This window comes from Drosophila rhopaloa, unplaced genomic scaffold (genome assembly GCF_018152115.1).
Source record: "Drosophila rhopaloa isolate 14029-0021.01 unplaced genomic scaffold, ASM1815211v1 contig_3, whole genome shotgun sequence".
In the NCBI taxonomy this organism is placed as follows: Eukaryota; Metazoa; Arthropoda; class Insecta; order Diptera; family Drosophilidae; genus Drosophila; species Drosophila rhopaloa.
Window position 1 is genome coordinate 2,008,740 of NW_025335123.1, and position 27,940 is coordinate 2,036,679.

General features: G+C 41.2%; 3 protein-coding genes across 4 annotated transcripts; 2 read left to right on the forward strand and 1 right to left on the reverse strand.

Moving 5' to 3' along the window:
- Nucleotides 1-646: 646 nt before the first annotated feature.
- LOC108047529 (phospholipid-transporting ATPase IF) lies at nucleotides 647-14,229 on the forward strand. Of its 2 annotated transcripts, none has more exons than XM_044461160.1 (10): nucleotides 647-800; nucleotides 6,219-6,426; nucleotides 6,544-6,669; nucleotides 7,076-7,622; nucleotides 8,818-9,232; nucleotides 9,294-10,051; nucleotides 10,683-11,179; nucleotides 12,464-13,277; nucleotides 13,533-13,859; nucleotides 13,918-14,228. In XM_044461160.1, the coding sequence occupies exons 1-10, from the start codon at nucleotides 765-767 to the stop codon at nucleotides 14,129-14,131; spliced, it is 3,942 nt and encodes a 1,313-aa protein (XP_044317095.1). In that variant the 5' UTR covers nucleotides 647-764; the 3' UTR covers nucleotides 14,132-14,228. The 2 variants fall into 2 exon arrangements, with proteins under 2 accessions (XP_044317095.1, XP_044317094.1); XM_044461159.1 differs by lacking the exon at nucleotides 647-800 and adding an exon at nucleotides 3,467-3,910 and having other exon boundaries at nucleotides 13,918-14,229.
- A 1,722-nt stretch (nucleotides 14,230-15,951) lies between these two features.
- Nucleotides 15,952-19,918, forward strand: LOC108047530 (TNF receptor-associated factor 3). Its single transcript, XM_017127740.2, has 6 exons — nucleotides 15,952-16,444; nucleotides 16,514-16,942; nucleotides 17,782-17,930; nucleotides 17,996-18,255; nucleotides 19,046-19,161; nucleotides 19,225-19,918. Exons 1-6 carry the CDS (start codon nucleotides 16,295-16,297, stop codon nucleotides 19,531-19,533), a joined length of 1,413 nt encoding a protein of 470 aa, XP_016983229.2. The 5' UTR covers nucleotides 15,952-16,294; the 3' UTR covers nucleotides 19,534-19,918.
- On the reverse strand, nucleotides 19,619-27,859 carry LOC108039798 (annexin B11). Its single transcript, XM_044461158.1, is given in 9 exon segments — nucleotides 19,619-20,291; nucleotides 20,350-20,418; nucleotides 20,482-20,691; nucleotides 21,630-21,859; nucleotides 21,924-22,305; nucleotides 22,452-23,002; nucleotides 23,005-23,029; nucleotides 23,415-23,477; nucleotides 27,763-27,859. Coding segments are annotated over 8 exon segments (1,545 nt in total). The 5' UTR covers nucleotides 23,427-23,477; nucleotides 27,763-27,859; the 3' UTR covers nucleotides 19,619-20,225.
- Between the last annotated feature and the right edge of the window lie 81 nt (nucleotides 27,860-27,940).

The following is a 27,940-nucleotide window of genomic DNA, read 5'->3' on the forward strand; positions in this document are numbered from 1 at the left end:
GCTCAAATGCTCTCCGGCACCGTCGATTAGTCAGCTGAGGTGCCCAGCACTTAGATATTTCCATAATCTAATCAGTTTTTTGGCAGTTTACATATATCAGATAGATATGGGTGGGTTTCGCGGCACCAGAGAGCACCACCTGGCTGCGAAGAGACGCACTGGGAGATCGAGACTGAGGACATGGGATTATAGACCCGGTTCTCTTGCACGGAACTCAGTGTGGGAAGTGCGGTTTGGGAGGCGGAAGGTCTGTGATTGTGCACGTTGTTCGCTGTAAACAAGAGGCGAACCCGAGTTCGACACCGCTCCTGCTTTTGCCCTTTTTTATTGTGCGTTAATGGAAGAAAACAAGTTACGTCGTCTGATAACCGATGTGTAACGTGGAGTGATAACATTTGTGCACCCTCATTGCTGCATTTAGTGGCCATTGAGCTACTCGATGGAGCTCTCTTTTCCGACTTCATTGGAGGTCTGTCTTTGGCAAGGGTGTGCGGGATTCGACTGGGGAAACTGATCGGCGAAACCTTACTCATCGAACTCTGACGAAGAGATTACCTGGCTAGTCGGCTATTGGTTTCTAAAAGTTATTCCCGATAAGCGACGCGACGAATTCGTGGTAACGAAGTATTTTAGAGAGATACAGAAATCGGTCAGTTTTAGTTATGCTATTGTTTCGCGTCGGTGCCGCATTGTGCCACACTCCACCGAATATATGAACTTGGAAAGGCTCTACCCTTCGCAGTGGATACAATCAAGGGAGCACCATGGGCAAGTTCTTCGAAAGTCTTCTTCGCAAAAGGGTGAGTTGGGATTCGATTGTATAACTTCGGCAGGAACAAACAATGAACATTATTCGGGTACAAAGCCACAAAAACATGGCTTGTTTTGTGTAATTACGTGAGTGTGTGTGTTTATCCATCAACTTATTTATATATATTAGATAAGCGGCTATAAAGTAACGTCGTTTGTCGATATCTGAGAAAAAAAGATAGCGGCAGGTAGATAAAGTGGACTGTAACCTTATAATCTTAAAATTCGGTCACACATTTCTTTGGTCGTTTTGAAATCCTAGGTTTAAAATTGGAGCATGCTAGTTTTAATCTTCCTGAGCAGTTGTTACTTTTCCATAATTTTTGGGTTCTCCGGCTGATATTGATTGATCGACAGCCACGGCCACTTCATGACTCATGCTAGCATTGATATTGTAACCGCTTTTTAAAAAGAGAACCCAAGTTCTGATAATGGGTTTAACTACACTCAGTGAAAGAGAAAACAAACAATAACTAACATACTCAAGGTACAATTGTGTTGTGGTCTACCGACAACTCAGCGGCGCTGTTGCTTTATGAAGAGATTCCCGAAAAATAATTGAGAATCTATGAAAAAACGCATATTTCCATAGCTAATGAAGTTTTGGTATTTATAATGTTAGACAGAACAATCTTTCTGATATTTTAAGTACTGCATAATACTTTGGGCGTTTTTTTTAAACAAAGTTTTGAAATAAGTCCTAGCTGGTATGTCTTCTAAAAATGATCCAATTACAAACCCACTTAAAGTCCCGAGTTCATTTCAAGCCGTAAATTAAATTTTTTTTTAATGTGAAATGTTTATTCTTTTGGTGTACGCCGCTGATGTCAACAACTTAAATTATTGGCATGTTTAAGAGAGTAGATAAGCCAGCCCAATCTTTTTGTTTTTTTCTATTTCATTAAGATTTTTTATATGCTCTTTTTTATGGTTCTACGCACTTTATTCGCTTAGTGTAAACGTAAATCTTTGGCAGACATATTTAAACCACCTAATATCTTAAGAACTATAGAAGCTATAGAATTGTGATTGAACACGACACATTTTTATATCCGCTACTCGCAGATTGTGCCTCTACGCACTTTATTCGCTCAGTGCATAGGCTACCAACATAAGACTTTCGCAATTGATTTTTTTTTAAGTTTGAAAATCTCGTAATCGGAACGATCTGGCAAAACTATTCTAGTTAGTTTTAGCTATAACTTTAAGAACATAAAACTCCTCTTCTGCGTGTTGTGACCTTTTCCATAGTAAACAATATTAAAATCACAATGTTATTTTGTCTCAGCTAATAAAGACAGCCCAAATCAATACCTGCTGCCCAAAACACAGCCATTTTCTGGTCGTGCACAGAAAAGTCTGGGCTAGATCTCAAACAATTGGTTTTTATGAGATTTGATTTGGGTGGGACGTCATCGAATTGACAGAATGGCAAGTGAACTGTGCACTTTGAACCTATTAGTTCCAGAGCGTCTTCGCATGAAAGTACATCGCAAACTTGAACCGGCGACGTCAATAAGTTTCGAGCTTTTATTGCCCGAAGCTGCGGCGCTACGCCCGATTTTGAGGCTGTGAATGGAATGGGATCGGAATAGGTATGGAAATGCAGATCGAATTCTCAGTGTGAGAGCGGCTTTTCGGTGGGGCACATCACGCGGTCTGTCGCGATCTACAAACCACTTTTGCGTTCCGCGATTTCGCACTTGGGCGCCGATCGGATTAGCAGGATACCGACTGGTCGGACATGGGTCGCCAATAGTGTAAACCAGAACTAGTGTAACCATTACGCGAAGAGTGTGCGTGAACGGAGTCGAGTACAATTAGATAAGATCTATGCAAATACGAGAGCAAACATGAACCACGCACAGATACACTGTGCCAACAAGTCCGTGTGTATGTGCCATCATAATGGTCGTGGACGTGCATCATAGAACTGATCAATTGAAGTGTTAAAATTGCCCACTTAACATCGTTTTAAGGTTATACATTTAAGTGTGCTGAGAAAACGTCGATAAATATACATATGTCGGTACATGCATTAGGGCGGACCTTAGTTGTGTGAGAAGTTTGGATGGTAGTCTCCTTATACATTGTCTTTGGGCGCATTTCCCTTTCAGGCCCTTTAAAAATTGATATTTTTCAAAAAATTAAATTCAATTTTTAAAATGTGGTATGCACATATATTGAGGGTACACTGTAGTTCCTTAATTTTTATTGAAAAGTTCAAACAATAGATAAATGGCTCCTCCCAACCTTATATATCTATGGAAGTATATAGATATCAAATAATATTTCTCTCATTCCCAACGCATAGAGAATGATATTAGGCAAAAAAGTAATATTCATTTCTTCATCGTGATGACCGGGATACCCCCTTAAGACTATGTCAAAAGACCATAGCTTAAGACCATAGACATACTTATAAACTCAGAAATGCTTTCTTCGACTCTCCCAATACATATTAGAGAGTTCAGAATCTGCCCAGTGAATTCGAAGTTAATCATTTCAATGTGGAGCTATCGTTTCTTCAATCTTTTATTTATGAACAGGTGTAATGTCTTGGTCCTTCACAAAAAGTTTTCTTTTATCCTTTTATTCCTTGCTCATAGAGAAGAGTAGAGATTTAATGGACCAAAATAAGTAATAAGCAATAAATTAAATACATGTTTTACACTGAAAAAGATACAACTTCTAACTCATTCGAACCAAAAGAGGTCCGCTCTACTGTGCACGCCGAATGTCGATAAATATACAATAATTAACAACAGCCAAGTGGCAGTAACCGCATAAACAAACAGGTGTTTAAAAATGTGATTGCGGCAAACGCGAAAACGAGAATCGCCGTAAAAGTTTCCATTGTCCGGAAAAATCAGCTCCCGGCCTGGGTCATCAGAAAGCTTTTAAGAGATGATCTGGCGCGACAGTGGTCACATCGCTACCAAATGCGCCACTTTTAGAATGATGAACAATGAATTTCTTTGGCCATGACCATCTGAGCGGATTTCGACGCATCGATCGGATTGGATCCTATCGCACGCCCGTGTGGGCAGATCAGGAGTCGATCCACCTGAAGGACGCCTTCCTATGGAACTGGCATAAGGTGTGTGAGTCAACTGCATTCATTTAGGGCCATCTAAACATGAACATGTATAATCCATGGCTGTTTAACCTCACTGTTTAGAAGGGCTTGGTCGTTGTACGCTGATAACTACAAAAGACCTGAGTTACAAAAATAAGTTGTATTAGAAGAAACAAGGAGTCGAGTGGTTCGACTATGAGATACCTGTTACCCAGCAAACCAATTTCAAAATAAGTTTCTAAAACCATCTTATGGCCCATTTGGACAAATAATCAGGCTTAAGGTGGCTCCATCTACCGATCTGCAGTGTCAACACAGCGATTCATGCGAGCGAGGAGTACTGTAACTGTAGATAGAAAATTGGAACTATTATCTGTTCCAAACAAAGTAAAGAATCTTATTGGCCTGACTTTCATATTTGTTTTGTTTTGATTGGTTATTGGTAATATAAATAGTACGTGCCCTTGGGGATTCGATAAGGATACACAAGGGATACAATAAATAAGTAAAGGGCAATTAAATATAAAGTGGTCAATGGTAAATAGTCGTTTTATATTATTTACGAGGCAAAATTTCAGGACTGTGTGGTATAGCTGCCATATAGTAATACAGTAGAACCCCTGTTATCCGGCCTTCGATTATCCGACCCTCCGCGTTATCCGGGTTACTGAATGGGTCAATTACAGATTTTCTTAAACCTCATCAGTGACCTACCCTTTGTATTCAGCCATGTTTTGTATACCAAATATTAGACTATGTCAATACATTTCCCATTTTGTAAACCTTTACGCCTAAACTTGATTTCACCTTTCAAAATACGTAGAATTTTTTTTAATCCTTTATGTCTTCCGTGCTATCCGAATTTTCGATTGTCCGCGGCACCCATTCTCCACATTACCTCGGATAAACGGGGTTCTACTGTATTTCATAATTTCATTTCGTTTAACAATAAAACTAACAAAATCTTAATATGAGTAGTATTTTTTTGAATTAATCAACAAACTTTTGAATTCGAAAAAATTATTAAAATGAAGTTATGTCCATTTTAACCTTAAAAAATTATATAATGCTTAAGCCTTAATAGCCCTGAAAACTAGACAGAATTCCTTTTTTTTTAAAGAAATGTTCCTTCTAAAATATTCCTATTAAGAAAGGGTTTTTACATTCAATAGAAAACGTTTGTTAAACAGAAATATTTTTTCAAAGGAGATATTTCTAAAAGTTATAAATTTTGTTTTATGAGTGTAGCGCCATATAAACGATCGGGTCAAAATGGTTAAACTTCGTTGTTTGCATAAATGCAAATACATATGTATATCGCAGCCTGAAGCTTAATATAGTGTTTTGTACCATTTGGAACCCATTACTTGAGTTTTATCTAAATCAAATTAATATAACCTACAGTTGTCATATATCTGCAATACTTACTTTACCGCAGCTTATTCTCGCAGTGTGTATGGAAGGGTGGTAAGATCCACTTGGTAATGGTTAAATAACGTATTTAATGAAGGTTTTTGTATTTATTTTTCTTACATAAAGTAAAAAGTTTTGTTGAACGAACCAATATAAAATGATATCGGGTAGGCCGAACTCTTTATTTTTATTGATTAGTAAGTGGTAATAAAAATAGTCTGTGCCCTTGGCAGTTTCGATGGGGATTTTCTAGGGCAAGTGCTTAATTAAGTTTTTAGGCCACTTAGACAGATAAGTATATTGACCCATTGGCAAAATAAATAAATAAAGGGAAATTAAATATGTAATTATATTTTCTGGTCAGTATGGCCATTTTATATTATTTAAGAAAGATAAGTTCAATCTTAGCAAAATTTCAGGACTGTGTGTTATAACTGCCATTTAATCATTTTTCATAAATTGTTTTCTTTAATAATAAATCCAAAAATGTCAAAAATGGAATACTTAACTAGTAATTTTAACTTTATAATAAAGCTGCCAAACAAACAATCTACTCAAAATTGTTTACCGTTTAAATATGTTTAAATCCATTTAAAGATTTTACTAGTGCTATTAAAAATTTAATGACTTTATAATAAAGCTGCCAAGTAAACAATCTGCACAAATATTATAGATCGTTTTAATTTTTTAGTTAGTCGTATAAATTATCTGGAAACTGGCGATAGTAAATATTTTGGAACTCAACTATTTATGTGTTGTTTTGTTAATCATACACCTCTGGCTAAATATGGAAGCTGATTCACCGCCAAAACACAAGGAACAGAAATAGTCTGATAATAGGAATGCTTATCTTCACGTCTACCATTTGTTGTTCGATCCATGTTTTGCAAGGGCTCACGTTTGATTTCTCTTTCAGGGCTCCAGAGTTAGTACAATAAATGATTGGCTGCAAATACAAATTGGTGGCCCCGAAGATGTCAAGAAGAAAAGACCAAAAGGCCAAAATCGCATCAAGTCGACGAAATACACATTGATCACATTCCTGCCACAGAATCTATTGGAACAATTTCGAAGAATTGCGAATTTTTACTTCCTGGTCATGACAATAATATCCCTTTTAATTGGTAAATAAATAAAGGCGAAATTAAAAGTATTTCCAATAGACCCCTTAAAAACCTCCTTAAACATTCAATAAACATATAAGCACTTAATATCAAAATCCCATTTCTATTTATGTTTAGATAGTCCTGTGTCCCCGATGACATCGCTTCTACCTCTTGTATTTGTAATCGCCGTCACCGCTGCCAAGCAAGGATATGAAGACATCCTGCGATACAGGACCGACAACGTGGTCAATTCTTCACCAGGTGGGAACACAATACTTTTATACGAAAATTAATCCTTAATTTGGCATTAAGAAAATAATTTTGCGGAACCAAAGAAAAGTTTTCAGTTTTCTATAAACATTTTTTTCAATCAAACAATTTTAAAAAGATTATCTGAAATAATTCTAAGTTTAAAAAATTATGTAAATTGTGCCTAACTATCAAAGACATTTTCCCTAAGTCAAATTTTCCATAACCATGACCAGACTGGATTTAAGCATAATAAACCAAGTCTATTAATAGGTATATTTAAAGAACCATAAACAACTTGCTCTAGCTCGAAGTCTCTGTGACTTGAATTTGTACGTTGGCAGAAGAAGTGTGGAGGTACAGCTGCATTTGTTTGGCAAACATATTTTCTAAAAGGGACCACTTCTCATTAAACCAGTTACGGTCATCCGCGATGGAAAGGAGGCGATCATCAAGTCGGAGGACGTCATCAGCGGAGACCTCGTGGTCGTGGAGCGGGACTGCGATGTGCCATGTGATCTGGTGCTGCTGCGGTCCACGGATTCCCACGGGAAGTGCTTCATCACCACGGCGAACCTGGACGGCGAGTCCAACCTGAAGACCCTGCTGGTGCCGCGCGACCTGCCCACCGTGGACCTGGACGAGATGCACAAGCTGGGCGTGATCGAGTGCGAGAGTCCCACCACCGACCTGTACAGCTTCAACGGCAAGATCGAGCTGCGGGGCTCCGAAGGACTCGTGCTGCCCCTCTCCGCCGAGAATGTCCTGCTGCGCGGGTCGCGGGTGAAGAACACCGAGTGCGTCATCGGGTGCGCCGTCTACACGGGCATGATCTCCAAGCTGCAGCTGAACAGTCGCCTCACCCGGAACAAGAACGCCTCCAGCGAGACCTACATCAACCGCTTCCTCATCGTCATCCTCGTCGCCTTGATCGCGATAGTCACTTTGCTGTACTTCCTGAAGAGGTAGGTTCAGCCTGTTTCGAAATTGGAAAGTTTTCAAAAAGTATTATCAGGAATTTGTGACGCAGACTAGCTTTTTCGATCATTCTTAATCAGCGTTTTGAATATCTAAGTTTTTGTTTCCAATCCAATACTAATTTGTATACCAATTTGAATCATATTTGAAAATCTGACGAATATGACGTCCATTTATGGATTTTTTTCATGCAATAGGAAATATCGGTCAAAACCAGCATTACCTTATTGTTCTTAAGTCATAATTGCATATACATCGATATAAGGTCGTTTTATAATACTTTAGGAATTTCATCAAAATCTGATTGCAACTAACAGCACACAAAAATTGAGTGGTGCTCAGTAGTTACTTTTAAAAAAAGTTTAAAGAATATGGAAGAATAGGCCGAAAGTTTGTTTAATTGTTTTTTGTTATATATTTTTGGTAATTCTAATCAGATATTTTACCCATTACTATATTATATTATATTCGGTAAAAAGTATGAAACAGACAGAAAGAAAGCATTTCCAAACCCATAAAGCTTATATATGTAAGAATATATCAGGTTCATTAACAGAGTCGATCTAGCCATAAAGATCGAGACCTCGGAAAGAAAAACATGTATGTATATATAGTTATGCCACAGCGCCAGTTTATTTCAAAACTTGGTTACGCCCATCGTAAATCGTAAAATTCTGTGAAGATAAATGTTTTTAGGCAGTATATAAATATTCTATAAACATTTACCAACACACAATTATTTTTCCAAATCGAACAATTATTTCAACAGTTAATAAAAAATTAAGTTCCACATAGTCAATGACGTCAGATCTAGCAGATATATTAGACAGACACCAGATGGCGCGTTTTTTGTTTGTTTGCTGGGCCAATATAGTTTCAAGGAGTGCCATCTGTCGGGCATAATGGTTTTGAATTTAGATAGTACAATAACACGTATTTCATAGTCGTGGCACTTCTTGTTTTCTATAATTTTAGAGTACATAAACAAAGTTATTAATGCAATGTCCCATAGAGAGTTTGAGTTAAGGAAGTTCAAACTAAAGTAGCCAGTTACTTGTAATCTTAGATATATACACCTATGTTATTTAGTCATTCTTTAATACGAGTGGCAGTATCTGTTGCTGTATTGGACTATAGAACGAATCCTGCTTAATCGAAAAACTCCTTCACCTCTTTTCTCAGATACAACGAGCTGTTTGTGATACCCAAGCTCACCTACCTGGGTGGTGCGACGGACAGCTACAGCGTGAAGCAGTTCCTGCAGGACTACCTGTCGTTCTTGATCCTGTTCAACTACTTGATACCCATCTCCCTCTACGTGACCATCGAGCTGCAGCGCGTGATCGGGAGCTGGTTCATGGAGTGGGACCTGGAGCTCTACGAGAAGGAGACCGACCAGCCCTGCGTGGTGAACACGTCCAACCTGAACGAGGAGCTGGGCCAGATCAACATACTCTTCTCGGACAAGACGGGCACGCTGACCAAGAACGAGATGAACTTCCAGCAGTGCTCGATCGCCGGCAGCAAGTTCCTCTTCAGGAAGACGCGTCTGGAGGAGGAGGAGACCAAGGTCCTGCTGGACATAAACAAGTTTAGTGTAAGCGCCATCTACCGGGTCTAGTGTTAAGTTCGTGCTGAATGTCCTCCCTTCTTTGCAGGTGAACCAGCGCAACTTCTTCCAGGCCCTGTCCATTTGCCACACGGTGCAAGTGGCCTCCGGGTCGCTGGACGAGGCCGACGCGGGCAGCCCCAAGCGGGATCCGGTGGCCGCCATCAAGACGGGTCCGCCGGAGATGTACTCCATATCGGACATCACCGAGGAGAGCAACAACTCTAGTCAGCAGAGCGAGCTCAACGTGAGCCACACCATCGACAACTCGCTGTCGGGGCATCCCAACGGCGCCAACTCGACGGCCACTTCGTCGGACGTCAACCCGCTGCTGGTGTCCTCCGACAGCTACGGCGTGGAGCGTCGCAAGCGACCGGTGGTGGTCAAGAGGAGCCCCAACTTCGCCCGGTCCAATCGGATGCACAACGCACCCGCCGTCGACACGGGCGTCGGTCTGGCCGACCCGAATGGTGCCTCCAACGGGGTGGTGCCGCTGCCCACCACCCCCAACTATCGGCCCATCTCGCTGCAGTTCCGAAGGTCTACCTCGGAGAAGGACCTGCCCCAGTCGTGGGAGGCCCAGAACGGCCAGGCCCCCGGCCACCGCAGGGCCCACTCCTACGGGGCGCCCAACGCCTACCTCTCCAGCCCGATCCCCGCCAGCACGCCGCCCACCAGCGTCCTCTTCCGGTCCACGAGCACCGCCTCCCGCGAGTCCTACGCCGCGCCCACCTTCACCAGACAGCCCACCATCCTGGTGCGTGCCGAGTCGCAGCGCAGGAAGAACGAGATCCGCGATTTCATATTGTAAGTTAGCACGACGGTACTTTTAAGTACCGGCTTATCTAAAATTTACGAATTCCTTGGGCAACTTACGAGGTTTTTTTTTTTTAACCGTCAAAGTTTTTGAAATGCTTTTGCTGTGGTATTGAACATTTTTTTAAGGCCCTAAAGTATTTACTTAAAGTTTATTTTTCTAACGATTTCTGGAACAACAGCGATTCAGTGCCTGCTGTCCAATATGGAAGTGCACTTTGACTGATCTCTGACGGGACAGCTTGGTAAAGTGAAGAAATAGTTATATAATATAGTCGTCCGATCCATCCCGTTCCGACTTTTACGCTTTAAAAAGTGACATAACTTCCTTCTTTTGCTATGCGAACGATTAAACAATTTAATAGAGAATCGAAAATTAAAAAATATACGCATAAAAATCGCTATATAGCAGTTTTATATATAATAAACTTATCGGGTTGCCGATTTGTTTTTATGCTGGATTAGATTAAATTCTTAAATTCCTAACCAAGTTCCATTTTACGTTTTTATTAGACTTTGTGACAAGTTCAGAGTGTTAACCAGTCCAGAAGGAATGATATTTTACAGCCAAGTATATATTTATTTCTTAAAGTTAATATTGAAAACTCGTCGCTTTTTCCAGCACCTTGGACTACCAGGCTTCCAGTCCGGACGAGAAGGCTTTGGTGGAGGCGTGTGCCAACCTGGGCATGGTATACACGGGGGACGACGACGAAACACTCCGGGTGCGCATTGTGCCGCCCCACATGGACTACAAGCGGCCGTTCGCCAAGCCCAAGGAGGAGACCTTCCAGCGCCTCCACGTCCTGGAGTTCACCTCTGATCGCAAGCGCATGAGCGTCATTGTCCGGGACGCGGAGGGCAGGAAGTGGATCTATACCAAGGGCGCCGAGAGCTACGTCTTCCCACTGTGCGCCAACAGTTCGGCGGACCTGGTCTCCAAGACGGACGCCCACATCAGCGACTTCGCTCGTCTGGGCCTCCGCACCCTGGCCATCGCCCGACGCCTCATCGCGGACGAGGAGTACCAGGACTTCCTCACGGAGCTGGCCCAAGCCAACAGCTCCCTGGAGAACCGAAAGCAGCTCAGCGAGGAGTGCTACTCGAAGATCGAAAGCAGTGAGTATTGCCGCCCTCTACTACGGTTAATCAAGTTTCTTGGGATTGTATTTCATCCAAGTTCCCAATGGCATGTTAAGTTTTGACACTGACTTAATTTGCTGTTTTGAAAATATTTATTTTCTCAATATAACGCAAGAGTTTGTCTTAAAAGCTCTTAACTAGCTTTTATTGTCGGGTTTTGCTTTCTGACTGACACTCCGATTCGTGTGACAACAGATACTCATTAACATCACTTTGAGAAAACAAATTAGTTTCCGAACAATTTTACCTTAATCTAAAGGTTAAACCTTAACCTTTAGAACCTTAACCTTTAAAACCTTAACATTTAGAACATTAACCTTTAGAACATTAACCTTTAGAACCTTAACCTTTAGAACCTTAACCTTTAGAACCTTATCATTTAGAACCTTAATCTTTAGAACCTTAACCTTTAGAACCTTAACCTTTAGAACCTTAACCTTTTCTTTTAAAAAGCATCCTTCATTGTTGTTATACTCATTATACCTTGCAGAGGGTATTATAATTTTGGTCAAAAGTGTGCAACGCAGTGAAGGAGACATCTCCGACCCTATAAAGTATATATATTCTTGATCAGGATCACCTCCTGAGTTGATATAGCCATGTCCGTCTGTCCGTCTGTCCGTCTGTCTGTCCGTCTGTCTGTTTCTACGCGAACTAGTCTCTCAGTTTTAAAGATATCGAATTCAAACTTTGTACACACCCTTCTTTCCTTTGCACGCAGTATATAAGTCGGAACGGCCGGGATCGGCCGACTATATCCTATAGCTGCCATATAACTGATTAATCGGAAATGCCATAACTCTGCTGTTTGTTAAGTTAGGAAGTTGGGACTTTCTATGGGTTTTATATTTGGCCAATCAATTCCACGTACCAAATTTCATAAGGATCGGCCGACTATATCTTATAGCTGCCATATAACTGATTGATCGGAAATGAAATAACTTTGGTGTTTGAAAAGTTAGAAAGTTAGGATTTCCTATGGATATTATTTTTGGCCAATTAATACGACCTACCAAATTTCATATGGATCGGCCGACTATATCCTGTAGCTGCCATATAACTGAACGATTGGAAATGCCATAACTTTGGTGTTTTTAAAGTTAGGAAGGTGGGATTTTTTATGAGTATTAAGAATGCATCATATGAATAATTTTGGAGAATATAATTTGCAGAATATTCTGCAAGGGTATTTCAACTTCGGCTCCGCCCGAAGTTAGCTTTCCTTTCTTGTTTTAATGGTGATTTCTGTTTCCCCCAAAGATCTCGACCTGCTGGGAGCGACGGCTGTGGAGGATGCACTGCAGGACGACGTGGCGGACACGTTGGTCTCCCTGCAGGCGGCCGGCATAAAGATCTGGGTGCTGACGGGCGACAAGGTGGAGACGGCCCTGAACATAGCCCTGTCCTGCGGCCACATTCCGCCGGACGCGAAGAAGTACTTCATCATCGAGTGCAAGAACAGGGAGGAGATGCTGCTGCACCTGAACGCCCTGGACAGGGAGATCATCTTCGGGATCGGCCAGGAGTGCGCCCTGCTGATCGACGGCAAGAGCCTGGGCGTGGCCCTGGCGGAGGCCAGCTCCGAGTTCCGGGACGTGGCCGTCAAGTGCACGGCCGTGCTCTGCTGCCGCCTGAGTCCGCTGCAGAAGAGCGAGGTGGTGTCGCTGATCAAGTCCTCCAACGATAACTACAACACGGCCTCCATCGGCGACGGGGCCAACGATGTGTCCATGATCCAGGAGGCCCACGTGGGCATCGGCATCATGGGACGCGAGGGAAGGCAGGCGGCGCGCTGCGCGGACTTCGCCTTCGCCAAGTTCTGCATGCTGAAGCGCCTGCTCCTCGTCCACGGCCACTACCACAGTGTCCGTTTGTCCCTGCTGGTCCTGTACTTCTTCTACAAGAACATCGTCTTCATGGGCATCATGTTCCTGTTCCAGTTCCACACCCTGTTCTCCTCCTCCTCCGTCTACGACTCGCTCTTCCTCACCTTGTACAATGTGATATACACCGCGCTGCCCATCTTGTTCATAGCCATCTCCGAGAAGCCGTACACCGAGGAGAAGCTGATGAGGTGAGTGTCGGGTTGTGGGGTCTAGCTGGGGTCGGACATAGGGTCCTGCTTGAATGAACACTCACAGTATGATTCGAACGATTCGAAATTCTAACACAGTGTGACTCATATGGTTCGGTCACCAAAGTGACCCATACTGTGCTTCTGTGTGATTTGTTTGTTTCATGTTTCCAAGTAGAATCAACCATACGTGGAACCTGACTTTACCTGACCCTCAACACTATCCCCTTTAACCAAACCTTTTCAATCCAACAGAACGCCGCAGCTCTACAAGAAGAACACGGACAACAAGCAGCTGCACTGGCCGTACTTCCTCATGTGGGTGCTGTTCGCCGTCTACCACGCGGTGATCATCTTCTACTTCGGCTTCTGCCTCTTCTCCTTCAACAACGTGATCCTGAACTACGGCCAGACGGTGGCCTTCTCCTGCTTCGGAACGCTCCTCATGTGGATGGTGGTGGTGGTGGTGAACCTCAAGCTCTGGCTGGAGTCGATGTACCTGTCCTACTGGTACATATTCACCCTCGTCATTTCCATCCTGGGCTTTGTGGTCACCACGGTTATCTACAACGTTATCAATCTGTGAGTGTGTTTATCTGTGAATATCCTTCGGTCGATCTCAATGGGAATCCATTTGCAGGGACTTCGACACGGACATCTACTGGGCCTACAACAACTTGCTGGCCTCCCTGCCCGTCTGGCTGTGGCTCCTGATGACCTGCGTGGCCTGCCTGCTGCCCGACTTCACCATCCGAATGCTGTCACGGGCACTCAACATCAAGAGTTTCAGCATTTTCCCTGGAAAACAACGAAAACTTAAGATGCGTGAAAAGTTCGAGTCCACTTACCTGTAATCGACTCTAGCCCATAGTTTTTATACCCCTAATTTATTTATTAGCTTTATGTATACTTTTTTTTTGTTAGATAAAATACTTTTTGTTGAAAAATCATTACTGTTTCCTCTTTTATTCTCCCAAAAACACAATAACTTAGCCGTGACATTGTTTATCTGGTTGTGGAGTAGAGCCTTGAAAACGTACATATCTTACAACTTCCAATCAACGTTGTGTACGAATTTTTATACTGATAACATTTTATCACAACTTTATAAGAAGTTGGCCACCAATCTGAAGATCTTTAGACTCCGAAAATGATGGAGCCCTGTTTATTTAAGAGTTAGTGGTAGTTTTACCCAACTCGAGATCGTAGCCTGGAGTTCTCAAATTGTAACACATCTGAGGTGTCTGAGTAAGTGGAAAAATCGGTTGTTGTCACAGAATCTGTGAAGCTTCTGATGCGTTTTAGAGTAACTTTGTTTCGATTTTGGGAACACATTTTTCAAAGTGATTTAATTGATTTAAAATCGATTAGGCAAAACTCATGAGGTTTCTGTGATCCCGAGATTTGTATTTAGGTTGAAGTTTGGATGGAAAAGATTTCTGTGATACCTCTAAAAGGCTCTAACTATAATCTCAATAAAAAACTGTTAGATAAAGCTAATGTTTAGGGTTAGAGTGTATCTATTTTTAAATATATTTGCTTTGAATGCCGAACCACCGAGGATAATTCAATCGACCAAAAACCCCCCTGCCAAATTCTTACGTACGTCACTGCACTTATATATTTATATATTTATAAAACTGCCCACGCAAAGCTAATAATAAGAATTTAAATAATTAGTTCGATTTGAAAAGTGCCGAAAGTGTGCCGATAGATATTGACCGACCTTACCGTTGTGGGATACGACAACTTGTCCCTATGTAACTAGTTTCTATGGAATTGCGATTGTACGTTACATTGGGCAATGACAACTAAACTTGAGCTAATATCAATTCACAGTCAAATCCATTTGAAAACATTGATTTGCTTACATAAATCTGGTGTTCTTAAGTGTCCCCAATCGGTCAAAACTGGATAAAATTAAATTAATTCTTGGCGTTAAACAGTTAAACCAGTCAATTCGTTCTTTTAGGCAAAACAATCTCGAATAAATTTCAATAGTTTGCTTTTTTTGGTAAAGATCTTCTGCTTTTTAATATTTTTAAAAGGTATTAGAAAATTTGAACTGATCCTATAATTATAGTTTAGTTTATAGCCGGATTTAGGTATCCACCAAATTTTCCAACTTGATCTGAGCAAGTGAGGCTGTTGAGCTTCCCGACTATCAGATACCTATTAGTCAACTACGCAACATGAAGTGTATTCGTATGTATGGAGAACAACGTGCGTACCATTTTGGCCCAATATAAGCCGCTACTGATAATAAAACGAATTTACCTTTTGATTACTTACCGGAAACTTTAAACTTTCCATCACTTCCCAGTTTTCTGAAGAAATTCGACTTTAATGTAATTTTTAGGGTTTAATAGCAACTCAACCCTACGTGGTCTTGTGCTGCATTTTTAGAAGCCTGATAAAAGGACATGTAGGGTATCCGCGGTGTCGACCAGACTCGGCCTCTGCCGCGCCCTTCGCAGTGTAATCTGGTCGATGGCGTCGTTCCCATTTGCATTGCTGAGGCAATACCGAATGTTTTGATTGTGGGGCCGTTTCCAATGATAGTGATATCTCGCATTCCGCATATGTGTGTACACGGGCAGATATGATATGGCTCTTTCGCAGGTACAGGGCCCACAGACATTCGCGGCAAGTGCTGGGAAGTCGAGAGCGGTTAGTGGACCTTTTGTGGCTGGGTTTTATGGTCGACGAAGAGTTCGCCAAGTTAGTGGTCAATACAATTCTCCTGTTCTCGTTTTTCGGAATACCGATGCGCGTGCTATCAGCTCGCGGCTGTCGTATAGATTTCATGGACGCCCTAATGCTAACACATGTGTAAACCTATATCTATATCTAACCCACGTCCATGTGCCAGTGCCTCTGTGTGCCGCGTATGACTATGCCGAAGGAAACTCTTAATCATTTTCGGCTGAGTTTAGTGTGCATAGGGCGGTGCTCGCAGCGCCAGAGAATTCGGTGATCACAAGTTTCAATTTTGTTTGCTTACCTCCCTCCCAACCATGTCTTTGACCAAGGCGTCGTCGCGGAAGGACCTAGCGGAACAGCATCCGAGCCCAGAGCCGGGCCAGCCCAAGTCGACGACCATAGTGAAGTATGAGAAGTCCTCGTGCCTCTTCTGCAACGAATGGTTTGACGCCCAGACATTCACGGTTATACCCGCCCAACTTTCCAGTCTGCTCTGATTACAATTACATTACTCCCCTTGGGTGCGCCTGCAGGAACACTTGATCCACTGCGGCCAGGTGCTGGAGGAGTGCCCCAACGGCTGCCAGGCCTTCATCCCGCGCATCCGCATGCGCTCCCACCTGAAGGAGTGCCCCAGGACCAATCTGCAAGGGCCCAACGGCCAGCGAATGAGCGTCAGCATGGACCGCCTCGACCGACAGTCCGACCAGCGCCTCCTGGTGATCGAGCAGGACGTGGGCACCATTCGGTCCGTGCTCAACGAGGAGATCCGCCAGCGCCTGCACCTCATCACCGACGTGGGCAACATCCGCAAGCAGAACCAAGTCGTCGACGACTGGACCCGCGACACCGACAAGGCACTCGACGACCTCCGCCGCCTGATGGACGCGGAGGCCTCCCAGAGGGCCTTTGCCACCGAACAGAGCCAGCTCGACTTGCAGTACTGCTGCGATATCGCTCAGGTGGGTCTGTGGAGCACACACTCATACCCCTTATTCGTTTACTGTAAGGGGTATTTTGAATTCGTTGAAGAGTATGTAACAGTTTGAAGAAGGCGATTTGGTAGGGAAATGTTTTTGGTCGGCATACATTTATGACGTCATAATCTATCAGCATACAAACAAATTCCAAATCGAACAGTTGTTTTATAAAATATTTAGAAATTTAGTTTAACGTGGTCAGCGCTTGCAGATAAACACACCTTGCCGCCAGATGGCGCCTCATTTTCTGTTCGTCATGAATTGAAAGTGGCGCCATCTGTTAGGGGCGTATTTTAAAGTTGGTAAGCAGAGTAACAGGTATTTAAAAGTCTTGGCACTCGGCTTAAGCGTTTCTTAATAATTTAAAAACTAAAAGGTGCGAATATATATATCCAGATATTTTTGTACCGCCTTCTCTAAACACACAATAGTATTAATAACTCTTATGAGAACTGAGCTCATCTAAAGATAACTTGACCAAATATAAATATTCAGGGGTGCTCCAGAAATCTTATAATTCCAAAGAGCTATATTAAATTCGCATTCAGAGAAAGCTGGGAGATCTAATTTACATTACATTACATCAAAGTCCAAATTTAAGAAATCTTAGTAAGGCTTTTGTAATGGGTTTTATAAAGCAAGCAGAACAAATCACATCTGCTCCATTTTTTTCAACCGAGCTTAACTTTATTTTTTGTAGAATATAGTTTTATATAAATTGAGACATTTTCTGGGCACTTCATTGGAATCTAATTTTAGGCTTTTCAAAGTCAACTTGTGTTCTCGCTTAAAATCGCTATTCTTATATTTCCATACCGCAGGCCTTAAAGGAGCAAGTCGAGTCCAGACTGGACGAGGCTCAGAAGATGGTAAACCAGCTCTCAGCGGACGTGACCTTCCACCAGAATCAGCTTAACGACAACATCCTTAAGCTGGAGGAGCTGATCTTCGAGAACGAAAGGCTCAACCGGTGAGTGGTTTTGAACATCAGTAGCATTGCCATTAGTTCGAGAGCATGTCTGAAGCAAACCGCAGGGAGAAGTTCTTTCAGATCGAGGAATTCCTGCAGCAGATCAATGAGGACATCAAAACGAGGCTGGGCAATAGCGACTACGTCACCTCGAAGCAGGCTACACTGGACTACGAGGTCAAGAATGTGAAGAACATCGTGTGTGAGACCGAGGAGCGGTGCGACAAACTGGACCGGGCTCTGCACCAGACCATGCAGAACCTGTCGGATCTGGAGACCCAGATGGCCATGCAGCAGCGCATCGCTAGCGTGCAGAACATAAGGGGTATGAGAAGGGGATGCATATGGTTATTATACCCGTTACTTGTAGAGAAATGAGGGTATATCGTAGAAGATAGCGTTTCATACCATATAGGGGTAAATATATTCTTGATCAGGATCAGCAGACGAGTCGATCTAGCCTTTTCCCTCTGTCCGCATGAACGTTAAGATAACGGGAACTATAAGATCTATAGAGTTGGGACTTTGCATGCAGAGTATAGTCTCCAATTTTATAATTCTGTAGAGACATGATAGTCATGGAGTCATATGCCTACAAATCTTCCAAGTCCCAGAATTATTTCAGAAACTGCTAAGGTTAACAGACCTCACTGTCAGTAGATAAATACGCATACGTGTATGTTTTCCTTAAGGTACTTGTTGAATGCCGCAAGTCATTTTTATTTTAAAATTGGTTAGTTACAGATACTACGTATATACGCACGTCATATTTCCAAATATAAATGTTTTGACTCACAAATTTTGCTGTATAAATTTTATTTGTACATAATTGAAAATAACCATATAGGTGAAAAAATGAGCAAATAAAAGCAAACGCCACCAAGCTCCATATTGTGGCTTTAACTTTATAGGAAGGCCTATAAACAAACTTTTAGTTAAACTCCAAGAGAAGCGAAAAAATTAAAAAAGAATATATAAATATAAAATTCGTATTTAAAAAAGGTTTATTAAATTAATTTTAAAAAAATGCTTTAATACGTATAAAAGGCAGTCATTTATATGCTAACATAGTAAAAGTAATAAACCTATTTTTTAATTGGTCCATGGTTTTGCAGGGCACTTGATCTGGCGCATCAAGGACTACTCGAAGAAACTGGACGAGTCGAAGCAGTACGACACCATCCTGCACAGCGCGATGTTCTCCAACAAGGCATTCAGCTATGCTCTTCGGGTAAGTTGGGCAACATCTCCCGTATAGACATTCCATCTGGACAATCGAATCTCCCCTCGACAGCTGGATATATACTTGAACGGCAAGGGCACCTGGAAGGGGCGCAACATGATCGCCTGCCTCAACGTCTTGTCCGGGGAGTACGACCCGCTTTTGGCCTGGCCCTGTCGTCTGCAGGCCGAGATCATTATCCGCGATCAGAACTCAAATGCGGCGGAGGCCGAGGACTATATCAAAACCATCTTCGTGCGCAAGAAGAGCGACGACTTCATCCAGAGCAACCAGTACTTTCATATACCCCACAAGGTCATCACCAGCCGAAACTATCTCCGCAACGATTCGATGTTCATCGAGGTTCGAGTTCTGAAGTAATTCTCATTGTTTTAGCTCTTCTTGTAGAACATTCAAATAGCTAGAACATGGAACCCAATACCGAAATGAAAAACTTGACAACAGATCTAATGCACACATATATAATAATTTATTCAGTTGAGAGCGAACTAGAAGTTAAACACTTGCTCACAAACTCGAGTATGTATAGTGTATAAGTGAATACAAATCGATTCGGTTCAATAAGAATATATTTCAGTGTATGTTTGCAGTTTTAAATGCTTTGAAGTAGGCAATAAAGTTACATTGAGGCACTCTTGAGACGAAGTCGGTAGGTAGAAAGCTAAGTCTAATTTACTGCCTAGTTTTTATTGCAACAGTTTTGTGGCCACTTAATAAAACATTAGCAAATCATTGTTTTCTCAAACCAGTAGCAAGTGAAACGAGAGGAACTTCAATAGTGTTTGTCTTTCCAAGCGCGTTTAAATACAAAGGTCTTTTAATAAGTCAAATACAACACTTGCTATATGTAAGAGGTATCAAATTGTCGAGAGGTCATGGGCTGGAGAGGCCCATTCAGGTAAAGTTTGTGAGCACCAAAAGTCTACAAAGTGGGTCATAATTGTTAGGCTCCCTTGGCGTGTATGTTGTATGTACGTGAATGTTCGAATACATAGGAATTCGAATAATTGATTTCAATTTCGATTTGGTTTGAATAGTAAATATGAAAAATCCTAGGATGAGCGCTGTTCACCCACCAGGGCGTAAAGAGCATGCTTGTAGTGGCCCGAAGTGTCGCCCTGGAAAATAAGTTAGACATTATTGCTATCCGAGGAGGAAATCGCTTCACTTGCATACCTTGATCCAGCTCTTTAAGGACTTGCCGTACAGACGTTCAAAGGCCACCTTGATGTCCGTCAAATCGATCTGGAAATCAGAATACCAGAACCTTAGCTAAGGTCAATTGGGGCGGAATAAACATTTCATTACCTCGGACCGAGTGATGATGACACGGATCAACTGGGTGTCGTTGGTGCCGATTCCAGCCATGGACTTGTGCAAGCGCGAAGCGAAGTACTCGGCTTTGTTGGTGACACACCTGTAGATGGCAATCAGGCCCTCCATAACGTCGCCAGAAAACTCCTTCTTGATGGCTTTCTCCAGCGAGTGGCCAGTCATGCCCTCATACTCTTGGAATATCTGCAAAAGATAATGCGGTTGGTAAAGTCGAATAGGTTTTCTGGCTTAGCTCGGTTTTCAATGTTATACCTCATTAGAAATGATTTGATTTTTACGGATATATTGGCTTTTAGGGTTTGTTCTTCTGTCTTTGGCAAAATTAACTAAAATTTCGGAAATAGCTTAAACATAAAATCGCCTCGATAAATTGATTTTTTAATTTGATTGATTCTCAAAAGATGGAAGGCTAACAGATTTTGTTTGCACGTTTTTGATAATGTCAGTCAATAATTTAACTTTCTATGTAAAGTGGAAGATTTGTATCTTTGTACAATGTACTATTTGTAACTATTTTTTTTTACCGTAACAAGTCATTATTCACCTACTATTTTAGGCATTCATCCGTAGGCATCTGATTGTGTGCAAGAACATAATTTGAACGGCTGATCGAATCAAATTTTGATTGGACTTAAATTATAAAAAATAATATGATATAGCCTATGTCGTTTTTGAAAATTCTACATTTTGTGCATATCAATTACAAATCTAACAAATTTTGCCATTATTGGTTGAACGTTTTTACATGATAAGAGCTGGTGCCAATTTGAATTTTAACACGTAACTTGCTTGTTACTTATAGCATTCTTATTTCTAGCAAGCTTCGTAACCACTTACAAATTTGGCTAAATTTTCCTAAAAATAACGATGTTTTCCAAAAAAGTTGTACTTCTAGTATATGTGAACAGAAATGAGAAGTTGCAGGCGTCATGGTTAGTAAGAAGTTTGAATAAATAGTGAAAACTTTAGTACACTTGTTTTCAAAACTAACTTGTACATGTCTCGCGCTTAAGAGAGGTTCTAACTTAAAATATTCCTAAGCGAAGTCCTAACTGGGTCTATATTTAATTGATGTTTTGCTGCTTCCTTCATTGCCATGAGTGCTAAGAAGGGACTATTACCATCTTCAACTGCTGGTAGTTCCTCTGGCAGAGTATCATGTTGAACATGCTCTCGTCGGTGCCGACGCGCAGCTCGCCAGCCTTCAGCAGCTCCCTGGCGTCGTTCTTGGCCGCGTTGGGGTCCACGCTTCCGCTCTCGTCCCGCGCCGCCGTGCACAAGGAGGTGAGCAGCCGCTTGAAGTTGCCCGAGGTCTCCGACTTCAGCTCGGACTCCAGGTGGGCGCCGTACACTGAGCGATTTGGAAGTGAAAGTGAGTGAGCATCTGCAGGGGAAAATCGGGTGGCGCAACTCACGTCGTAAGTACTGGTTTTTGATCGTGTAGATCTCCATGTTGGACAGTGTGCAGAGGATCTCGATGAGGACCTCCTCGTCGGTGCCAATGCCGGCCATGGCATCGTTCAGCTCGGCGCAGTAGTAGTCCACGATGGGGCGCAGCAGGCCGACCAGCAGCCTCTCGAAGTTGCCGCTCGTCTCGGACTTGATGTCCTCGATGAGGTCCTTGCCGAAGTGCGTCTTGTACTGGCGCTGGATCTCCTGGCGCTGCTCGTTCGACCGCCGGCAGATAATGTTGATCAGGGCGTCCTCGTCCGTGCCGAAGCCCCTCATGGCCTTGCGCAAGTCGTGCGCATCCTTGACGGGATCGAAGCCCTGCGCGGGCACCACAGTGGGAGTTCCCTGGAAAAGTCAAGCGTAGAGCGTGGATCAGAATGAGCCCGGGTCAGGTGGTTCGTATGATGGCGAATGAGTGAATTCAGTTTCAAGACCACCCGGGAGGAGGGATCTACTGGGGATGTGGGAGTGCGGTCGGAGTGATGACCAACCTCTCTGTGAGCTGTGAGTGACCGATGCGCGTGCCCCTGACCATTCCCGTGCCCGTGCCCCTGTCCATGCCCATAACCCTGTCCATGTCCATGTCCTTGTCCATGTCCATGCCCTTGTCCATGCCCTTGTCCATGCCCTTGTCCATGCCCTTGTCCATGTCCATGTGCTTGTCCATGTCCTTGTCCGTTTCCGTAGCCGTAGCCCGCATCGTATGTGGCAGCTGGGGTGAATCCGCGATCCGTGGGATAGGGGCTGTTCGACACTGGCTGCTGCTGGTGATGCCCTTGGGGCGCGAACTGAGCCGGGTACGGACTCGAGGTGGGGTAAGGGGGGTAGGACGGGGCGGCCTGGTAGGGTGCTGCCATTGGTGGGTAGGGAGCACCGCTGCCGTGCTGGCCGGGATACTGCTGCTGGTGGTGGTGGTGGTGCATTTGGGACGGTGGGTGAGAGTGGGGGTGTGGCTGGGGGGGTGGCGGGTATGGCGAGTTCTGCTGCATCGGTGGCACCCAACCAGCTCCAAAGGGCGCTCGTGGTGGTTCGTTAGTGGAGGTGGGGGGTGCGATGGCATTCCGGAACCCTATAAAAGTCAAAAAATGTACAATTCAAATTGACTCTATTGAGCTTAATAATCACGGGGCTCACGACAATTTATTTTACATTCAAAAATTAAAAATCTTTCAGGAAAATAATGGCTTTAAGAAACACTTAGTGAAAACTAAGAAAATGGTGGTAATACCTTTTTTAACATAACCCAAAAAAAATCAATTTCTGAGCTATAACATATACGCTAATCCTTATAATTTAAATCGAAAGTTTTATAAAATCTCATAAAACAAACACGAATTATGAGAACAGGTTTCAATACTAATAAACTTTTAAAATATGGACTTTTTATTAAATTAAAACCTTGTTAAAGATGATGATTGATGCTTTTAAAACTAAAGGAAGAATTTTAAACTTACGAAGGGATACATTATGAGGGAGATTCTATTCTGTGGGGGGTTTCCGGTGATTGAGATTCAGTACTGGAAAAAGCAAAATAGGAACAAGTGGGTTTTATTTAAAATAAATATTTACATACATATGTGCAATGCTAAATTGTAGTATTTAACCAGTTGTTATCAACTCCATTCTTATTTAGCTAACTTACACCTGTACATATATTTGGATCTACTGAAAATACATACATTGCGGCAAAGATTAATGCTAATAGGTTGTAGAAGGGAAATATAAAGTGTGTGGCTACTATGACCGGGAATTATTATTTAACTACGCAAGAGCTGCTCGAATTCATCTTATAACAGTGTAAATAAAAACAAGGAGAAGCGTTATAGTCGAGAGCCTCGACTATAAGATACCCGTTACTCAGCATACTTATTTCAAAATAAATATGCCTACAAATGATGGCACATTTCGACAAACAATCGGGTTTTAGATCCCTCAAATATATGAACATTTGAGTATGTATTGACGCCATAATTAACCCTTTAGTTTCTTAATAACTTATAAAATAATGATAAATCCCAAACCCATAGCTCCAAGCATATTTTCATATTCGTGTGCCTATGTGTGTATCTACTAAGCAATACATATCGTACGACTAACAGCAATAGAAACACTCGGTTGGTATCTTCAGATACAATTGTATCTTAAAATGCACCTACACATGCACGCACCGGCACTGACACGTGTTCATGTGCTGCATCTGTGTGCGCTAGGTCCATCTGTTGATTTGCAACCTTGCAATAAATAATTACCGTTGTGAAATTGCCGATGTCGGTCTAATAAGAGCAAATACATTGGCATGTAAATAAGTATGTATACTTGGGTCATACTTGAAAAACCAAACTTTTTCAAACTCATATGTTGTCAACAGCTTTTAAAAGGTAACAAGCGAAAAAACAACATAAAATATAATAATACACTTATGTAAATGGAATATTTTCTAATAAGCCCTTTATTCTGTGCAACCACGTCACGGCAAGTCGCACCTCTCACGCAACCTCATTGCGTTGATGGGAGTAACGTCTCGTCATCGTCGGTTCAAAAGCGCTATCTTAACCCAGCCTTAAAATTTGAGTTAGTCAATTTTTCGGTAGATGGTTCATTATTTATTACGAATTATTTTTGTAATTTTCTTTATGGACTTTTGACAGAACAAAATAAATATTAAATACATATTAATGTAATTTTTTTTAAATATATACAATTCGCAAAGAATTACTATAAATGCATGACTCAGTAAATACACAGTGCCATTTATGTATGTACGCATCATGTGGAAACTTTGTTGGCGTGGGTTTAAGTTTAAGATGAATCACCTTAAAGGGAGCAGAATTTTGTTTGCAGTATTCAGTACACAATCTGAAATAAAGTGCATATGCATTGTTGTAGCTTTTGCAAATTGGTTTATATTCAGTCCGAGTATTGAGATTGTGAAATAATCTTAAGCATGACTTCCACTTCAAAAGCTGCGTGTGGTTTTTCTTATCAGTATGCTTTTATTCGCTGCATGAAGTACATTGTTTGCTTTTAGAAATGATGCTTTTAAGGCTTTTAAATAAGTCAGGTACTAAATTTCGAAAAAATAAATTATAACTGGGTTGTTTTTAACAAATAGGGATTAACTCCGAGATAAAGTAAAAATGCGATTTTCATTTTATAAAAATGAAATATATAGAATGTCATATGGCCGACTAATCATCAAATAAATATATCGGAGAATTAACAATAATCATTTTTGCAAAAAATTTCGGCGAAACATTTATCTCGCTTCGATAAGACATGCCTACAATGGGATTTTTATTGCAGCGTTCCAAATGAGAAAATATTTGAAAGTGTATTTATTTAGACGTCACGACTCTTTTACCTCTTTAAAGAGTGGTTTTGTTTCATGTCATAAGTTTTGGTATTAAATACTTTTAAAGTACCGGGAACCGTTGCCAAATGACTTATGAATCTATTTAAAAAACCAAAACACACACAACAATAAGCTCAAATTTGTTAACTATTTGTTCTTTATTTGTTAAAACATTTTACATTACAAGCTCTCTCTCATTTGAAATTTGTATGTACGTCATATGGAATTTCCTACCAAATATCAACTAAACCGATTTCGCTGTCAACCCCGTATGTGATATAATGGGGTACACAACCATACGAACATATGTATGTAACCAAACTGGTTTTGAGTTATGGGACTGGCCCTTATTAATAATTTCTGTTGGAACTAAAATAGGTTCTAATTACTTTTTACAAAACTTTTTGTTTCTCCCGAAAGCCACTTAAAATTGGAAACCGTCTAAAAAATACTTAATTTCTTTACTTTAATCCTCTTTCCCCCTTTACCCAAATATTTTTTAATTACATTATGTATCCTTTGGGTTATATTTGCGGGTCATGCGTGAAACATTAATGTGTTTGCTGTATTTTTTTGTTTTTTTGCTCCAGACACATAGACGCCACCGACCTAATGGGGATAACAAAAAAAACGGACTGTGCTCCAGAGCTTAAAAAGATGTTTGCAAAGATTTAAAGAACTTTGAGTTTAAACTAATGACACGAACAGTTGACATTTAAGGCCCTCCCTAAAAACTTGAATACAACCGTAGGTATAGATGTTGAACTTAGTTGAAAAAGTATTAACAAGACAGAAAAGCATCATTTCTAAAAGCAAACAATATACTTCATGCAGCGAATAAAAACTTACTGATAAGAAAAACCACACGCAGCTTTTGAAATGGAAGTCATGCTTAAGATTATTTCACAATCTCAATACTCGGACTGAATATAAACCAATTTGCAAAAGCTACAACAATGGATATGCACTTTATTTCAGATTGTGTACTGAATACTGCAACAAAATTCAGCTCCCTTTAAGGTGATTCATCTTAAACTGAAACCCACGCCAACAAAGTTTCCACATGATGCGTACATACATAAATGGCACTGTGTATTTACTGAGTCATGCATTTATAGTAATTCTTTGCGAATTGTATATATTTCAAAAAAATTACATTAAAATGTATTTAATATTTATTTTGTTCTGCAAAAGTCCATTTAATTTTTATTTAATTTTATGTATATTTCCCTGATACGATAACAATGTTAATTTGTTATTTTGATTTTTTATTTCGTAACATGAAAAAGTAGTTGCTATATTCTTTAGTGTTTGTAAGGAAATTTTTTTAATCCGTTAAGGATTCTGATGCCAATCAGTATAATAACTAATTTTACTTTTGTCATTTGCGTAACACAATCCATTTGCTACATTTTTTGACATCATTGAACAATAAGTTTTATGATCTAATAACAACGCATTGGTGGAAACTGCAGACATATGAAACATCGAAACTGAAAGTCGCTTTTAAAACACATAACTTTATAGCCTATTTAGATCGAAAAATCTATTGGCTTGTATTGTTTCGGGTACTTCGACCTCAAAAAATGCACGCTTTGTGCCTTGATGCTTGGACGTAAGACCGGACGAATTTCGGACTGATAAGCTAATCTCTTGAGAACAACAAAGAAATTTTGCCAAAAAGCACTTATAAGTTATGATGCGAATTGAATATTTCCTCACAAGCAGTAACAGCAACCATCCACCGAAAATTGACTAACTCTAATTTTAAGGCTGGGTTAAGATAGCGCTTTTGAACCGACGATGACGAGACGTTACTCCCATCAACGCAATGAGGTTGCGTGAGAGGTGCGACTTGCTGTGACGTGGTTGCGCAGAAGGAAATAAAGAGCTTATTAGAAAAAATTCCATTTACATAAATGTATTATTAAATTTTAAGTTGTTTTTTTCTTTTAATTTCCGAATGAACCCAGTGTTTTGTATCGCTTGTTACCTTTTAAAAGCTGTTTTCAACATTTGAGTCTGAAAAGGTTTGGTTTTTCAAGTATGACCCAAGTATACATACTTATTTACATGCCAATGTATTTGCTCTTATTAGACCGACAACGGTAATTATTTATTGCAAGGTTGCAAATCAACAGATGGACCTAGCGCACACAGATGCAGCACATGAACACGTGTCAGTGCCGGTGCGTGCATGTATAGGTGCATTTTAAGACACAATTGTATCTGAAGATACCAACCGAGTGTTTCTATTGCTGTTAGTCGTACGATATGTATGGCTTAGTAGATACACACATAGGCACACGAATATGAAAATATGCTTGGAAATTATATTAAATTTATGGATGCACATTTAAGGTCCGTCTGGTTTGTATAACTCCAATAACAACAGAAAACTGAGCTTAGCGAACACAAAAAAAAAGTTAAATCTTATTACTTTTAATTACTTTAAGTATCTGAAAACGCGACGACGGCACTCTCCGTATATTTTGTAACGCCGAGAAGACTTTATCAACTGACCACACGCCAGGGCGGGACAACTACCTGTTGCAAAGTTGATAGCCCGATATTCGATACGTTGCCTTCAGCACTGTGTATCGATAAGTATTAAAGAAGTAATAGTTA

Excerpts from the sequence above, each read along its gene's own strand:
- LOC108047529 (XM_044461159.1), top strand. The coding sequence starts at position 3,779 with ATGAATTTCTTTGGCCATGACCATCTGAGCGGATTTCGACGCATCGAT. Across the intron at positions 13,278-13,532 it reads ACCGAGGAGAAGCTGATGAG|AACGCCGCAGCTCTACAAGA; the intron begins GTGAGTGTCGGG and ends TCAATCCAACAG. Across the intron at positions 13,860-13,917 it reads ATCTACAACGTTATCAATCT|GGACTTCGACACGGACATCT; the intron begins GTGAGTGTGTTT and ends ATCCATTTGCAG.
- LOC108047530 (XM_017127740.2), top strand. The coding sequence starts at position 16,295 with ATGTCTTTGACCAAGGCGTCGTCGCGGAAGGACCTAGCGGAACAGCAT. Across the intron at positions 16,943-17,781 it reads ACTGCTGCGATATCGCTCAG|GCCTTAAAGGAGCAAGTCGA; the intron begins GTGGGTCTGTGG and ends TCCATACCGCAG. Across the intron at positions 18,256-19,045 it reads TAGCGTGCAGAACATAAGGG|GGCACTTGATCTGGCGCATC; the intron begins GTATGAGAAGGG and ends ATGGTTTTGCAG.